Source organism: Xenopus laevis, chromosome 2L (assembly GCF_017654675.1).
Source record: "Xenopus laevis strain J_2021 chromosome 2L, Xenopus_laevis_v10.1, whole genome shotgun sequence".
Classification (NCBI taxonomy): domain Eukaryota; kingdom Metazoa; phylum Chordata; class Amphibia; order Anura; family Pipidae; genus Xenopus; species Xenopus laevis.
The window spans coordinates 170,305,702-170,319,530 of record NC_054373.1 but is presented as its reverse complement, the minus strand read 5'-3'; the positions used below and the strand labels follow the sequence as shown (position 1 = coordinate 170,319,530).

General features: G+C 39.3%; 1 protein-coding gene across 1 annotated transcript in view; it reads left to right on the top strand.

Annotated features, from left to right (window-relative positions):
• LOC108704686 (guanylate cyclase soluble subunit alpha-2-like) overlaps positions 1-13,829 on the top strand; it is a 127,655-nt gene that overhangs the window by 58,302 nt on the left and 55,524 nt on the right. The window contains exon 5 of the mRNA XM_041582684.1: positions 10,797-11,282. Within this exon, the coding sequence (XP_041438618.1) occupies positions 10,797-11,282 (486 nt within the window). The remainder of the gene's footprint in view (positions 1-10,796; positions 11,283-13,829) is intronic.

The window sequence follows — 13,829 nt, the reverse complement described above, 5'->3', positions numbered from 1 at the left end:
AGGTCCTGACTTAAACGCTGCCTGATACTTCACTTCTTCCCTATCTATCATACGTAACCCTCAATAATTATTCCTCCACTAGCTCTAATGTGTTTTTAATTCAACTCAATCATTCCGGTTGTACTAATATTAACCGCCTGTATGCTGCTCAAACAAGCTATCCACTGCGGTGCACTCCTCATATCGATCATACTTCTTATGTCATATATACATCCCTAATGTGACACCGTTCCAGTGTACCCCTGTATAAACCCTCATATTGAATAAAAACTACGTGTGATCTATCATCATCCCACATTAATTGCATGATGTCTTAAATCAACCAGCTCCCATCTCGTGGCTCTATATATCATCCCTTATTAACAATCGAGTGCTAGTACCTTAATTAATAAACAGCACAACTCTGCGGTGTGAATGGTAAAAATAGTAAAAAATACGAGAAATAAAACATATTAATCAAAAAGAAAAGTACACTTCCCAAAAAAAGAAAAAATCCCGCCCAGTGTTCAAATTCCCGCCAGATTGTGTGTATATAAGGCATGTTTTATTGTAAAATGATCACTTTGAGAAAGGCCTCGGAGAGGCCGAAACGTTAGTCATTTGTTCTAAATAAATATTTTTTTATCTTAAGACCTGTGAGTGCGGATTCCTTTGGAGTGTCATGGATGAAGTTATTGTTTCTGCACCCAGGCAGATTAACACCATTTATCGTGAGTGCCGACATCCTGGTGGAATGTATTGGATAAAGTTTGTGCCTGGCACCCGTGTTTTTTTGAATATTTAAGGACATTTAATTTCAATGCTTTTTTACCACAACTAGCGATGGAAGCAACAGCTCATACTGACGCATGCCTGCTTATTTATATGCATTGAATGCATTGAAGACTTACCCTCGCTCAACCACTATTTGGCTCTACACTAACTGACCTCTTGCACGACCTGAAGCCAAGTAACCGTGGGCGCCACAAAGACGTCTGCGATACCGTGCTCGGTGAGTGAGGTGCCATGGGGAGGTCCGTGAGGCCGTATTCGGCGGGTGAAGGTTGATGGTGTTTTACGGGCTATTTGAATTTGAGACGCTGTGATGTCCCCGTGGAGAGGAATTTCCTGGCCACTTGACATTTGGAATCGGGGTTGTAATCAATCTCTCCGCCGAGCACCTCTCCGCTGAACACCACAACGGTAGCGTGAGTGCCAGACTTGACCCGGCTATCTGAGGAGAGAGTGATGCCTGCCATGGTGAGTGCCGAAAAGGGGCCACCTGTAACTAATTGGAAGAGGGATCTCCACCGGGTGGGCTAGCTCTGTAGCGATATCGCATGATCGCTAATTACCCTAACTGACGAGTGCCGAATATTTGGGACTATTGACTTACTGTCAGCTAAATTTTTATCGAATGAGTGGGCCTGGTGATGATATCGGACATCGGCAACCACTTTGATATATGTTGTGGAAGCCTCAATACATCTAATGTGCACATTACTGTTCCGCTGATGATGTACACTGAATGGGCGTATATACCGAAAACAAGTTTGGATACACGCTGATTAACTTTATCACATGGATTTGAACACTTGGCGGGATTTTTTCTTTTTTTGGGAAGTGTACTTTTCTTTTTGATTAATATGTTTTATTTCTCGTATTTTTTACTATTTTTACCATTCACACCGCAGAGTTGTGCTGTTTATTAATTAAGGTACTAGCACTCGATTGTTAATAAGGGATGATATATAGAGCCACGAGATGGGAGCTGGTTGATTTAAGACATCATGCAATTAATGTGGGATGATGATAGATCACACGTAGTTTTTTATTCAATATGAGGGTTTATACAGGGGTACACTGGAACGGTGTCACATTAGGGGATGTATATATGACATAAGAAGTATGATCGATATGAGGAGTGCACCGCAGTGGATAGCTTGTTTGAGCAGCATACAGGCGGTTAATATTAGTACAACCGGAATGATTGAGTTGAATTAAAACACATTAGAGCTAGTGGGAGGAATAATTATTGAGGGTTACGTATGATAGATAGGGAAGAAGTGAAGTATCAGGCAGCGTTTAAGTCAGGACCTTTTTGACATCCTCAAAGAATGTTTAATCAATGACACTAGCAACAGAGTTATAAACTTGAGCAGAAGTAGTTATTATAGTGCTACAAAATAGTTACAAATGAACAGTGTCTTGATACATTGGTTTTAAACTTGTTTTTATTTAATAATATATTATTAGATGTAAAGTGCAATGCATTCCTTATAATGAAATACAAATATATCTGTGATTTCTATCTTGAAGAGAGTCGCTCTGTTTCTGACGAACAGGAGACGTCAGAGCTACTATTGTTTCCCGCCAGATTGTGTGTATATAAGGCATGTTTTATTGTAAAATGATCACTTTGAGAAAGGCCTCGGAGAGGCCGAAACGTTAGTCATTTGTTCTAAATAAATATTTTTTTATCTTAAGACCTGTGAGTGCGGATTCCTTTGGAGTGTCATGGATGAAGTTATTGTTTCTGCCACCCAGGCAGATTAACACCATTTATCGTGAGTGCCGACATCCTGGTGGAATATATATATATATATATATATATATATATATATATATATATATATATATATATATATATATATACAGAAGAGGATTAGAGATGTCGAACAGCTATGGATGAACTTCCTGTACTGGAATTGCATAATGTGACTTCCAAACATAAAGAAAATGAGAACATAAAGCAATTCCATTGGGTTTAAAAAGAGATCAACAAAGTACAACGTATAAATTAATGTACAATACAAGATCGCAGCATGGCTCTGCAAATATTGCTTAGGGATTCACAGAAACTTTTTTAACTAAAAATAAAATGAGGGATACAACCAAACAACACTGTAGTGTTCATGTGAAGAATACATGCTGGGATTACGGTATAAAATGTGAGACATATTCATTATATGTGAAGCAGCTCAAAAGACGGCAGGTCCGGAGCTATTGTGGAAGTGGGCTTTATGGTCATTGCAGGATGGTGTGGGGCTACATATTACCCCCCAAAATTCAAGCTCGTAACCATCTACCTGGTGAAACTCCCAGGATAGTGAGTATTTTGCTTTCATTAGTTTTATGGCAGATGACCAACCAGAGGTAATTGCTAATAGCTACTGGTTACAAATCAGTAAAATTACACCATTTTTTGGTGCTACTTATTATAACAGCGAAGTATCAAGTAGGATAGAATGGAAATGTTTCCTCTGCCAAATAAATGAGCCATGACTTATTTTACTAATCTGGATTGCAACTCTAATCAAACAGGTGGAAACTTACCCTGCTTGCATACTGCATCAACTGCCCAAATCATCTCCAACTGGATATGAAAAAAATAAACACCTAAGGGTAGGACTACATGGACGCGATCCAAAGTACTGCGACTGCAGTCGTGTCGTGTCGGATCAATGATGTGCCTTCATCCAAAATTTCTATCTCTTACCTATTTCTTTCGCATGTGACTTGTTGCAGGCGTTTTGTCGCAGCGCCTAGGTTCGCCCAAAAACGTCCATGTAGTCCTACCCTAAGGAATGCGTCAGAACCATTTCTGCTAAGTTGTATAGTATTGAGGTATCCCTTATGTTTGAAAAATGCCATCAAATTCACATGCTCTGGTGCCATTAATAATTAGCTCTGATGCCTATTGTACTACAGTAACTGCGTTTTTTATTTACTCAGGTAAGTATATTGGATAATAGCTTGTCACGTACATAATAAGCCATGTCACATAGCGTGTAAAGAAAAATAGCATGTGAATTTGTTGACGGGATTGGAAATACAGTAATGCAATATTGTATATATATTTTATATATGGGGGTTACTTATAAAAGATAAAATTCTAGAGTTTTTTTAGACTTCGAATGAACTCACAACTCGATTGGTTTAGCGAAAACTCAAAAAACTGATTTTTGATCAAATTTTCAGTGAAAAAAAAACTTGACTTGACACTCAAATTGATTTAGTTTGCTGGCGAAACCCTCCGAAAAAAAACTCAAACGTCATGAAGGCTATTAATATCTTCAAATGGTTCAAGGAACCTCTGCCATTGGCTCCTACATGATCTCGACAGATTTTAGATGGTGCATTGCGAATTTCCAGCGTCAATTTTGAGGCCGGCATTAAAGTCAATGTGCATCCGAATAATGTCGCATGACGGTTTTGACGCGAGTGACTTTTCCGATGCGCGTCCAACATTTTCTTAAACTGGTGAATTTTCATGGCAGTTTTGCGAATGTATTCACCAGCGGCGAAACGCGTAAATTTGCTGTGTATTCACGTTTATTCGCCATTCACTAATTGTAAACATTTTTTTGCATTGGGATCACCACCAGCCTCTGTCTTTATTTAGCTGTTTCCAGCAAATGGCAGATGAGAAAGTGGTACACTGAAGACTATAGTTATAGTTGAATTAAAAGATAAATAAATGTTCTTGGGCACAATTTACATAATTAGTAATGTAAGGAGTATGTATATATTTATATGGGGAGCACTGTCCTATTTTACTGCAATCAGTGAAATTATCAATTGGGCAGGTTTTAAAATCCCATTCGACAGGAGAGCAGCATTAGCACTAGGGCCAATGATCAGATCAACCTAAATTGTCCCAGCATGTGGTTGGCCAACTTAGGCCCAGATCCGCTTGTTTGGCCACCTTTCCAAGCAACCATATCTGGCTGTGTATAATCACCTTTACTACTAGTGCAACACTGAACTTACACTTTATGAGCAGCAGCATCTGGAAAAGTCCTGAGCTGGAATATTCTCTTATGAACTCTCTGGAAGCCGAATGTCTCTTAACTGCCTCCGTATTGACTTACTGTCCATCTAAAACTACTGTCACCATCATGACTTAGAGGGCATGTAAAGGCAAAAAAATAAAATCCCATTTTTACTTTCTATAACGAAAAAGAAAATTTCTCCTATATACTTTAATTATAAAATGTGTACTGTTTTTATAAGAAACCTGACTGTATGCAGTGAAATTCTCCCATTGTTTACTGCTGTGGATAGGAATTGTCAGATGGTCCCTAACTGCTGGGCAGGGAAACAATCATACTTATGAACAGCAGGGGGAGCCCCTGCCTTACTTCCCAGCCATGCAGTACTCAAGCAGCTTTGTTTGTTTCCCTGTAGAGCGGTCGGCGACTGTGTAGAGATTTGTATTGGATTTTATTTTTGCCTTTACTGTTTCCAAATCCAGCTGCAGGGACAAAGATCATGGAGCCAGATTTAAACAGATAAACTGGGATTCTATTTGAAGGATTATTTTGCTGCAGTCACTGGTTCTGCAGAGTTGGAGAAAGTTTGTATTAAACAATACAAAAACTATAAAATCCACATTAGATTACATGACAACACAGGACCCAGTGCAGTCTTGCTGTATCGGCTTTTGGCCGTTGTGCTGTTTTCAGATCACACTGAGCATGTGCACAGTCTTAGTCTTGCAAAGATGTTTAACAAAGTTACAAGATGTTGATCCCCTGTGGCCAACTTTGAAAGCATAAATCATTTGTTTGATTAGGCTTGTGGTGCCTCCTCTACAGGGCCCCATACAGTGCACTTGGCAGTTGCCCGGCTATTTGCACCCCGCTAAGAACATCACTATATTGCAGGTTGTTTCCTGTCTTACAGCATTCTTGAAGGAGTTTCATGTATCAATCATGTTCCCCCCTTTCAGTTTTGCACCTGACATGTTTGTAATTTTACAAATAGGATAGGGTATAGATACATGACATTGTATTGTAAAATATTCCACTGAATACCCAGTTCATGTTTATTAAAGGCTGCTAATACTGCAGTATTTTGGTACATCATTATGCAGAATAGACAGGTGATGGTGCGCATAGAGAATCACTGAGCTGTATGTTATTATCAAACACAGGTGAGGCAGCACATCGTTATCATAATTGGCAGCATAAACCGAGGAAAAAGCTTTTCAAATGTCAGGTTTCTGAATGTGATCTTTCTTAAACATTAAGGTAAATATTTGCCTTCAGGACAGGCAAACAGCTTTTTTTCCTTCCGATTACAAACACCATTGTGGAATGATTTCAGCTTGTATTCAAGTCAGCTAAACACAGAATAAGGACATATGCAGAATGCATCCATTTGGTTCTCACCCTGTGGCACTGGCCCTTTTAAAGGAGAAGGAAACCCTGTAGCGTGTATTTCCGCCCACCCGCATTTAGCCCTCCTCCCGCCGCGGCTAACTGCCCCCCCGGAAATGCCCATACTTATACTTACCCCTCGTCGCCAATTCTGGCAGCGAACTTCACGGCATCCATCTTCCGGGTCCTCAGTAAGCTGACTGGGAGATCGGCAATCTCCGTCAATTTCGTCACATGCCCAGTTGTCGAAAACCGAAACATTGCTCCAACTGCACATGCTCCGCCATACTGATCTCCCAGTCAAGTCTGCTGCCAGAATCTGCAACAAGAGGTAAGTATAAAGTATGGGGCATTTCCCGGGGGGGGCAGTTAGCCTGGGGGAGGAGGGAGGGGGGTCTACGTGGGGTGGGGGGTACGGGTCTTTTTTTCTACAGGGTTCTATATCTTAGTTGGGATCAAGTACAAGCTATTGTTTTATTATTACAGAGAAAAAGGAAATCATTTTTAAAAATCTGGAATAATTTGAATAAAATGGAGTCTATGGGAAATGGCCTTTCCGTAACATTTATAAACCACTGCTGATCAGATTTAGCAGTTTGTTCTTGCTAATGAATAAGCATTTTTACTAACTTTAGCTGCCAACACAACGAAGTCACTACGCCCTGTTGACTTGTTGGATATCATTTGGACTTTAATGAGGATATAATTTGGAACTATAACTAAGAGAGATATGGCAGCTGATAAGGAAGACAGTGGTGTAACTATAGAGGAAGCAGGCCCGGAAGTCACAGGGGGGCCTAGGGAACAGGGAAGGGGAAGCAAGTCGGGAGTGGGCGGAGTCAGGGCAGAGTCAGGCGGGGCAAGGACGGGGTGGAGGCATGACATGGGTGAGGCAGAGGCTGGACGGGAAGTGGGTGTGAGGAGCGTTGGGCCTCTCTGAAGATTTTTTTGCAGGGGGGCCCGGCACACTGTCAGTACCATTTCAGCCATGATATGGCAACAGACTTAAATGTACCCCTGAGCTTTGATAAGTCAAAATTGCAAAAGGAGTCTTTAGTAAAGATGTTGAAAATTATAATTTTTCATTCTGCTCTTAAAATTTTGCAGAAAAAATTAAGGAATTTAACAGAAGCTGAGTGTACAAGGCAAAAAGGACGTCATTATATAAATAAGAAGGCCATGCAAAGTATTTTTCCCAAGCCCCTCCACCACTAAAAATGGTCCTGATGGCCACATTGGTTTACTTTGGTACATTATGGAAAAATCATGCATTCATCTCAGTGGAACAAGGTGTGATTATGATGCATGGTGGGACATGGACAGGGTCAGACTAGCTCACCAGGGCACTGGAAGAAACTCCAGTAGGCCCTGGTCCTGTTGGTCATTGATGGGCTTGCAGTGTGGTTCAACAGTTGGACTGGATTGCCAAGCTGCTGGGATGTGGTTGAGTAGATTGCCAGATAATTTGACCATATCTTGTCAGATACTGTGCCATCACAGGAACAGAAACAAATTATTATTTCAGTTTGCTCTGAAAGACAAATGCTCAATATTTTGGTTCCAATATTGTTTATCTGTCTTAAAGATTGTCTTTGTTGCTTGCTGAGAAGATAAATGTTTAATGGCTGTGCAATTCAAACAGAGCATTAATCTAAATATTCCCAAAGAATAATTTCTTAATCATAATACGTTTAAGAAAACAGTACTGTATGTTTAGCTCTCTGCATGCAAATACATGTTTCCATGGAAACTAGCCATTGCCATTTTTATAAATATATTTTATACCATGTTTTTAGAAAAGGCCCACTTTGTAAACCAAATTTGAAGTCAATTTAATTACACTGACAGTGAAATGCAAAACTATAATTCAAAATTCAATGAACGTGCCTACTGTTAAGGACGTTGTATATTCACAAATGGACTTTTTCTTTGGGTGTTTAATGCTGCATTAATGTGTTGTGTCTGTTTAACAGAGAGATTCTTGCAAACTGTGTTTACCGTGCTGAAAAGAGAGCTGCTTATTTTTAGTATTGCCTAGTAGGACTAGCATATCTACTGTATGTCTGTTGAGTGCTAAAGTAACATTATTTTATGGAATGAAAAGACCTAGAACCATTAAAAACACTGCACAAATAAAAAACAAATGTATGGATAGTTCTTAAGGTAGCCATATACTTAGGGGATTATTTATCAAAATCAGAATTTATCTCATTATTTTCTGAAATATACTCTGACCAAATCCGCACGGGTTATTTGCCCTCATTTATAAATATATTTTCCCGAGAAATTCCAGTGCGGGAAAAAAAACTCGAAAAAATCTTGATTTTCCGCCTGAATTTTCCCCGAAAACCACAAAATCTTTGGATTTTTGCATGAAACCCAGCGCAGATCAGGATATCTTCGGTACTTCTCCCATTGATGTATATATATAACCTCGGCAGGTCTGAGATGCTGGATTTTTAGATTCTGACTGTTTCAATCCCGGGGTATAATAAATCACGAGATGCCGGATTTTTAGATTCTGACTGTTTCCATCCCATTCTGACTGTTTCCATCCCAAAACGAAAGTTTTTCACTAAAAATTCTGTCAAAAATACTGGAATTGTTTGAGTTTTTGGCATTTGGACTTTATTAAATAACCCCCTTAAAGATCTTTCCCCAATATGGCCAATTTTTGCTGGGCAATATTGTTTGGAGCTAAAAGTTGGGCACTTGCCCTAACTATCAGATCATAACAAATGTCAATGCATCAACAAGCTGGGGCCTTCGCCCTATGTGGTTTTTAAACCTGTCCAATAGATTGCTTTTTTTTCAAGGTAAATCTTATTGGTTTTATCAAAGCACAGAAAACAGTAAGGTGGAACAAGTGACAATATCAGGTACAGTTGTGTGGTTGAAATAAAGATTTTCAGCAAGATATCTATCAGGAAGGTCCAATACATGGGCCACTCACTATGCTGCAAACTCTGTCTGAAGGGTGGCAAATTGGCAGCTAAAATCAGCATGTTCTGCACATGTGTACTTTTATGAGATTGTTATAAAAGTATATAAAAATTGCAACTGGAATTGAGATTGGTTTAAAGGAGAAAGAAAGTAGTTTACCACTTGAGGATGCCAAATGTTAGGCACCCCGAAGTGAATGTATTTACTTACCTGAAACCCGGGCCGGTTCTCCTATCAGCAAAAATATTTGCCACCCCCAAGTGGTAAACGACTTTCCTTCTCCTTTAAACATTGTATTGCTAATTCCAGTTGTACATGAAACCATTAAAACAACACCATTTAATGACATTTTGAAAATTAGATAGTCCTCCATAGTAAGAACCTTAACACAATCTACACAAGCTGGATGTTCCACAGAATTGGAGCAATCTCATAGCATGATAATAATAATAAAGGGTTAAGAGTAACAGAAAGACATAGAAGAACTGTTATGTGCTTAAAACAAATCCTACACGCTCCTACCCACCTTAATGAGATGCGAAAAAATGTGTGGCGCCCATTCTTTGTACTTTGCATTCTGCTTTTGACATTATAAAAGAGCCCTTTCATGGTGCAAACTTTATGGATATACACAAACCTGAGTATGTATATATATATATATATATATGTTATAAATATGTTTAATGTATTAAATGTATTGTAAGCAATGCATTACTGATTCCCTGGTATTGTGGCAAGGAGTGGACTTGTGGGGTAGATTTTGATCTTGTTTTTAGCAGTTAACAGCTTGGTCTCTTATTACAGTCTGCTATGGACGTGTGGAGTGGATAAGTTCTGGTTCCATATGTTATTCCACCTAGTGGAACCCTTACCTGTATCTTCACTTTTTTCTTGTCAAATTCCTAATTGTGCACTGTTGTGTTAACCTTAGCCTATTCTGTCTTGGTCAAGTTCAAACATGTGACCTGACTGAATCCAGATCCCTGGACTATTTACAACCCACCCTAATTACTTTTATGATCTCTACAAGTTATCTCTGTCTAAGTGTAAATTTCAAATTTATTGCCCATAAACCCTTTTTCAGTGATCTAACAGTATATAATGTGCCTTTTCAGCTTTCATTTGTATTTTGCCTGACGAAGGGGCCTGTGTGCTCCAAAAGCTTGCAATTGTAAAGATTCGTCCGAATACTGAACCGAATCCGAACCCTAATTTGCATATGCAAATTAGGGATGGGAAGGGGAAATATTTTTACTTCCTTGTTTTGGGAAAAAAGTCACGCGATTTCCCTCCCCACCCCTAATTTGCATATGCAAATTAGGACTCGGATTCGGTTTGGCCGGGCAGAAGGATTCGGCCGAATCCTGCTGAAAAAGGCCGAATCCTGGCCGAATCCTGAACCGAATCCTGGTAATAGTATATTACATCGAAAAATACATCAAATGATGCCTTAGAGTAGTTAACAAACCAGCAAAATTTGATGGAAAGTTTCTGCTCCTTGGTGCTGATTCCTCAGTGGCACTGGTGGTAGAAGCCAAGGAGCCTACTCAAGCTTTGTTAATGTACTAGGCATAACCACTCTCTGCTTCTGTTTTCCATTATCTAGAGTACATCTGTTGCCTTGCTAATGATTAAATGAGCAAGCTCTACTTTGAATGGATAACTTTACTGTTCGTAATCTCATTAATTATTTGTGATATTGTCTTAAAGGTGATGGAAGTTAAAGGACAAATGATTCATGTTCCTGAGTCCAGTTCTATTTTGTTTTTGGGATCCCCCCGAGTTGACAAACTGGATGAACTGATGGGGAGAGGCTTGCATCTTTCTGATATCCCCATACATGATGCCACGCGGGATGTAATACTAGTTGGCGAGCAAGCTAAAGCTCAAGATGGTCTTAAGAAACGAATGGATAAACTGAAAGCCACCTTAGAAAAGACACACCAGGCCCTGGAAGAAGAGAAGAAGAAGACCGTGGATCTTCTCTATTCAATATTCCCTGGAGATGTGGCCCAGCAGTTATGGGAAGGGAAGTCTGTTCAGGCCAGGAAGTTTGATGATGTCACCATGCTCTTTTCCGACATTGTTGGCTTCACTGCTGTTTGTGCCCAGTGCACTCCAATGCAAGTAATCAGCATGTTGAATGAACTATATACTCGATTTGACTATCAGTGTGGCTTCCTGGACATATATAAGGTAAGACTTTTGTTCCTGTAACAGCTGACAAAAAATATGAGAGGGGAAGTAGAACTGAAACATCAAAGGTGATGGCACACAAGGAGATTTGTTGCCTACAGTTAGACCTTCACTACCATGGTGACAAATCTCCTGAAAAACACCTTCCCTAGCCTAACATTAAAGGGGATGTAAAGTCATCACATTAAGTTAAGAAATTCTGATTGAATCTCTAAAAACAAGCAACTTTCCAGTATACATGCTTTATTTTATTCTTACTGTTGTTAAATTAAAGGGATACTGTCACGGGAAAAAAAATGTTTTCAAAATGAATCAGTTAATAGTGCTGCTCCAGCAGAATTCTGCACTGAAATCCATTTCTCAAAAGAGCAAACAGATTTTTTAATATTCAATTTTAAAATCTGACATTGGGCTAGACGTATTGTCAATTTCCCAGCTGCCCCTGGTCATGTGAAAAAAAATTGTTTTTTCCCATGACAGTATCCCTTTAATCAATCCATTTTCCTCTGCAGCCTCACTCAGCTCCTTGTTTAGTTTCTGCTGTAATCTGGTCCCTCTCTTACTGCTCAGTCCCATGTGTGCAGCAGGAGCCAATCAGAGGCAAGCATGCTTGTTTCTGCCTGTGTATTCTCTGTTCCTATTGGCTCATTGACAATTGGCTAATATAGCTTTCTATTGCATATAGCGTCTATATGCAATAACATCTATTGCGTGGACATTTGGTGAGAAAAGAATGGCCATTGAGTCAAAAGCATTTAGCATGAGAAAAAAATGTAAAAAATACATGGCTCCAGTTCATTTGGTAACAGAAATAAAGCCCATTGGTGTTGGCGCAAGATAAGAAACACATCGAAAAAAATGCCCATTGACTCTAAAGTCAATGAGCCATTTCGCTAAACTTTCAGTGATTCTGTGAATTTTTTGTCAGAGCGAAACAGGATCGTTTTGCTCATCACTAGTCATGTCTTATATATATTTGTTTTTTTAAAATATCCATTTGCAAACCTATAATCATCATTATTCCTTCCAACGTTGGTTTTGTAAAATGGTTGTGTTATCTAAAACCCTTCAATGCTCCTCCGTGTAAATGATGTTCCAAAGCTTCGGAGGCTTCCGCCACATCAAATAATAGCATTTCATTAGAATTCACTTCAGCTTTGAAAGCCTTTGCCATAGAAAATCTTCAGCTTCTGCCGTATTTCTCACTGCTATTCTCTTTTCTTTGGGACCTGTAAACTACACGATGACTTGTAGATACAGAAGATCCAAGTGGCAGCAATGTCCCTGGAGAGCTGACAGTTACAGCGAGCTGAGACAAGGATTCTCAGCCTGAAATCTAACCTCAGTTTTTGCAGTAATTTATTGTTGTACTGCTCGAGAATATACAGAAATATTTAACAATTTATAAACCTGCTATCATACTGTTCTAGACAAAAGATGATGAATTATGAATTTGGTAGGTTTCATTCATTTAAGTCAACATGTATCTAAAACACATGTACTGGGCCATGAAATATCTTGGCAAACACTTTGGGGCCTATTTACTAACAATGGAATTTTGTTTTTTTCCACAAAGCTCTAAAAGTTAATTTTTTTTTTAAAGAGCTCTAAAATTTCAAGATTTAAGTGTAAGAACCACGAAAACTTTTAATACAAAACTTCCCCAGGCAGGGTCAGATTGGCGCATTTGGGGCCCACTGGGTTCCAAATCTGGAGGAGCCTGTGCACGGCAATAAAACCGGTGCGGTGTGCGCATGCGCAAGAAACGGCACTCCGCAGTCAAGCGCGAACATCTGCACACATCGCGCATGCACAATCGTCCGCACACAGCACCACACATTTTCTTTTGGTTTCACCCGACTGCAAATAATTCACTCTACAATATAAAACTTTATTCCTGAACCAGAAAGTATATCGTTTTTTAGTTGAAATATTGGTGTGTAGGCGCAGGTTGCCTGGTCATGTGCTTTCAGAAAGAGCCAGCACTTTAGGATAGAACTGCTTTCTGGCAGGCTGTTGTTTCTCCTACTCAATGTAACTGAATGTGTCACAGTGGGACCTGGATTTTACTATTGAGTGTTGTTCTTATATCTTCCAGGCAGCTGTTAGCTTGTGTTAGGGAGCTGTTATCTGGTTACCTTCCCATTGTTCTGTTGTTAGGCTGCTGGGGGAGAAATATCACTCCAACTTGCAGTACAGCAGTAAAGAGTGACTGAAGTTTATCAGAGCACAAGTCACATGACTGGGAGCAGCTGGGAAACTGACAATATGTCTAGCCCCATGTCAGATTTCAAAATTAGATATAAAAAAATCTGTTTGTTCGTTTGAGAAACCGATTTTAGTGCAGAATTCTGCTGGAGCAGCACTATTAACTAATACTTTTTGAAAAAAAAAATTTTCCCATGACCCTATCCCTTTAAGTAGAGAAGAATGCATTTACATCGAATTATATTAATATTTGTATAGCATTTTGAAACGGATATGTATTCTCAGAGCTATCGTCATATATTTTCTCTGCTGGAGAAACCTCTGAATACTTTAATCAGA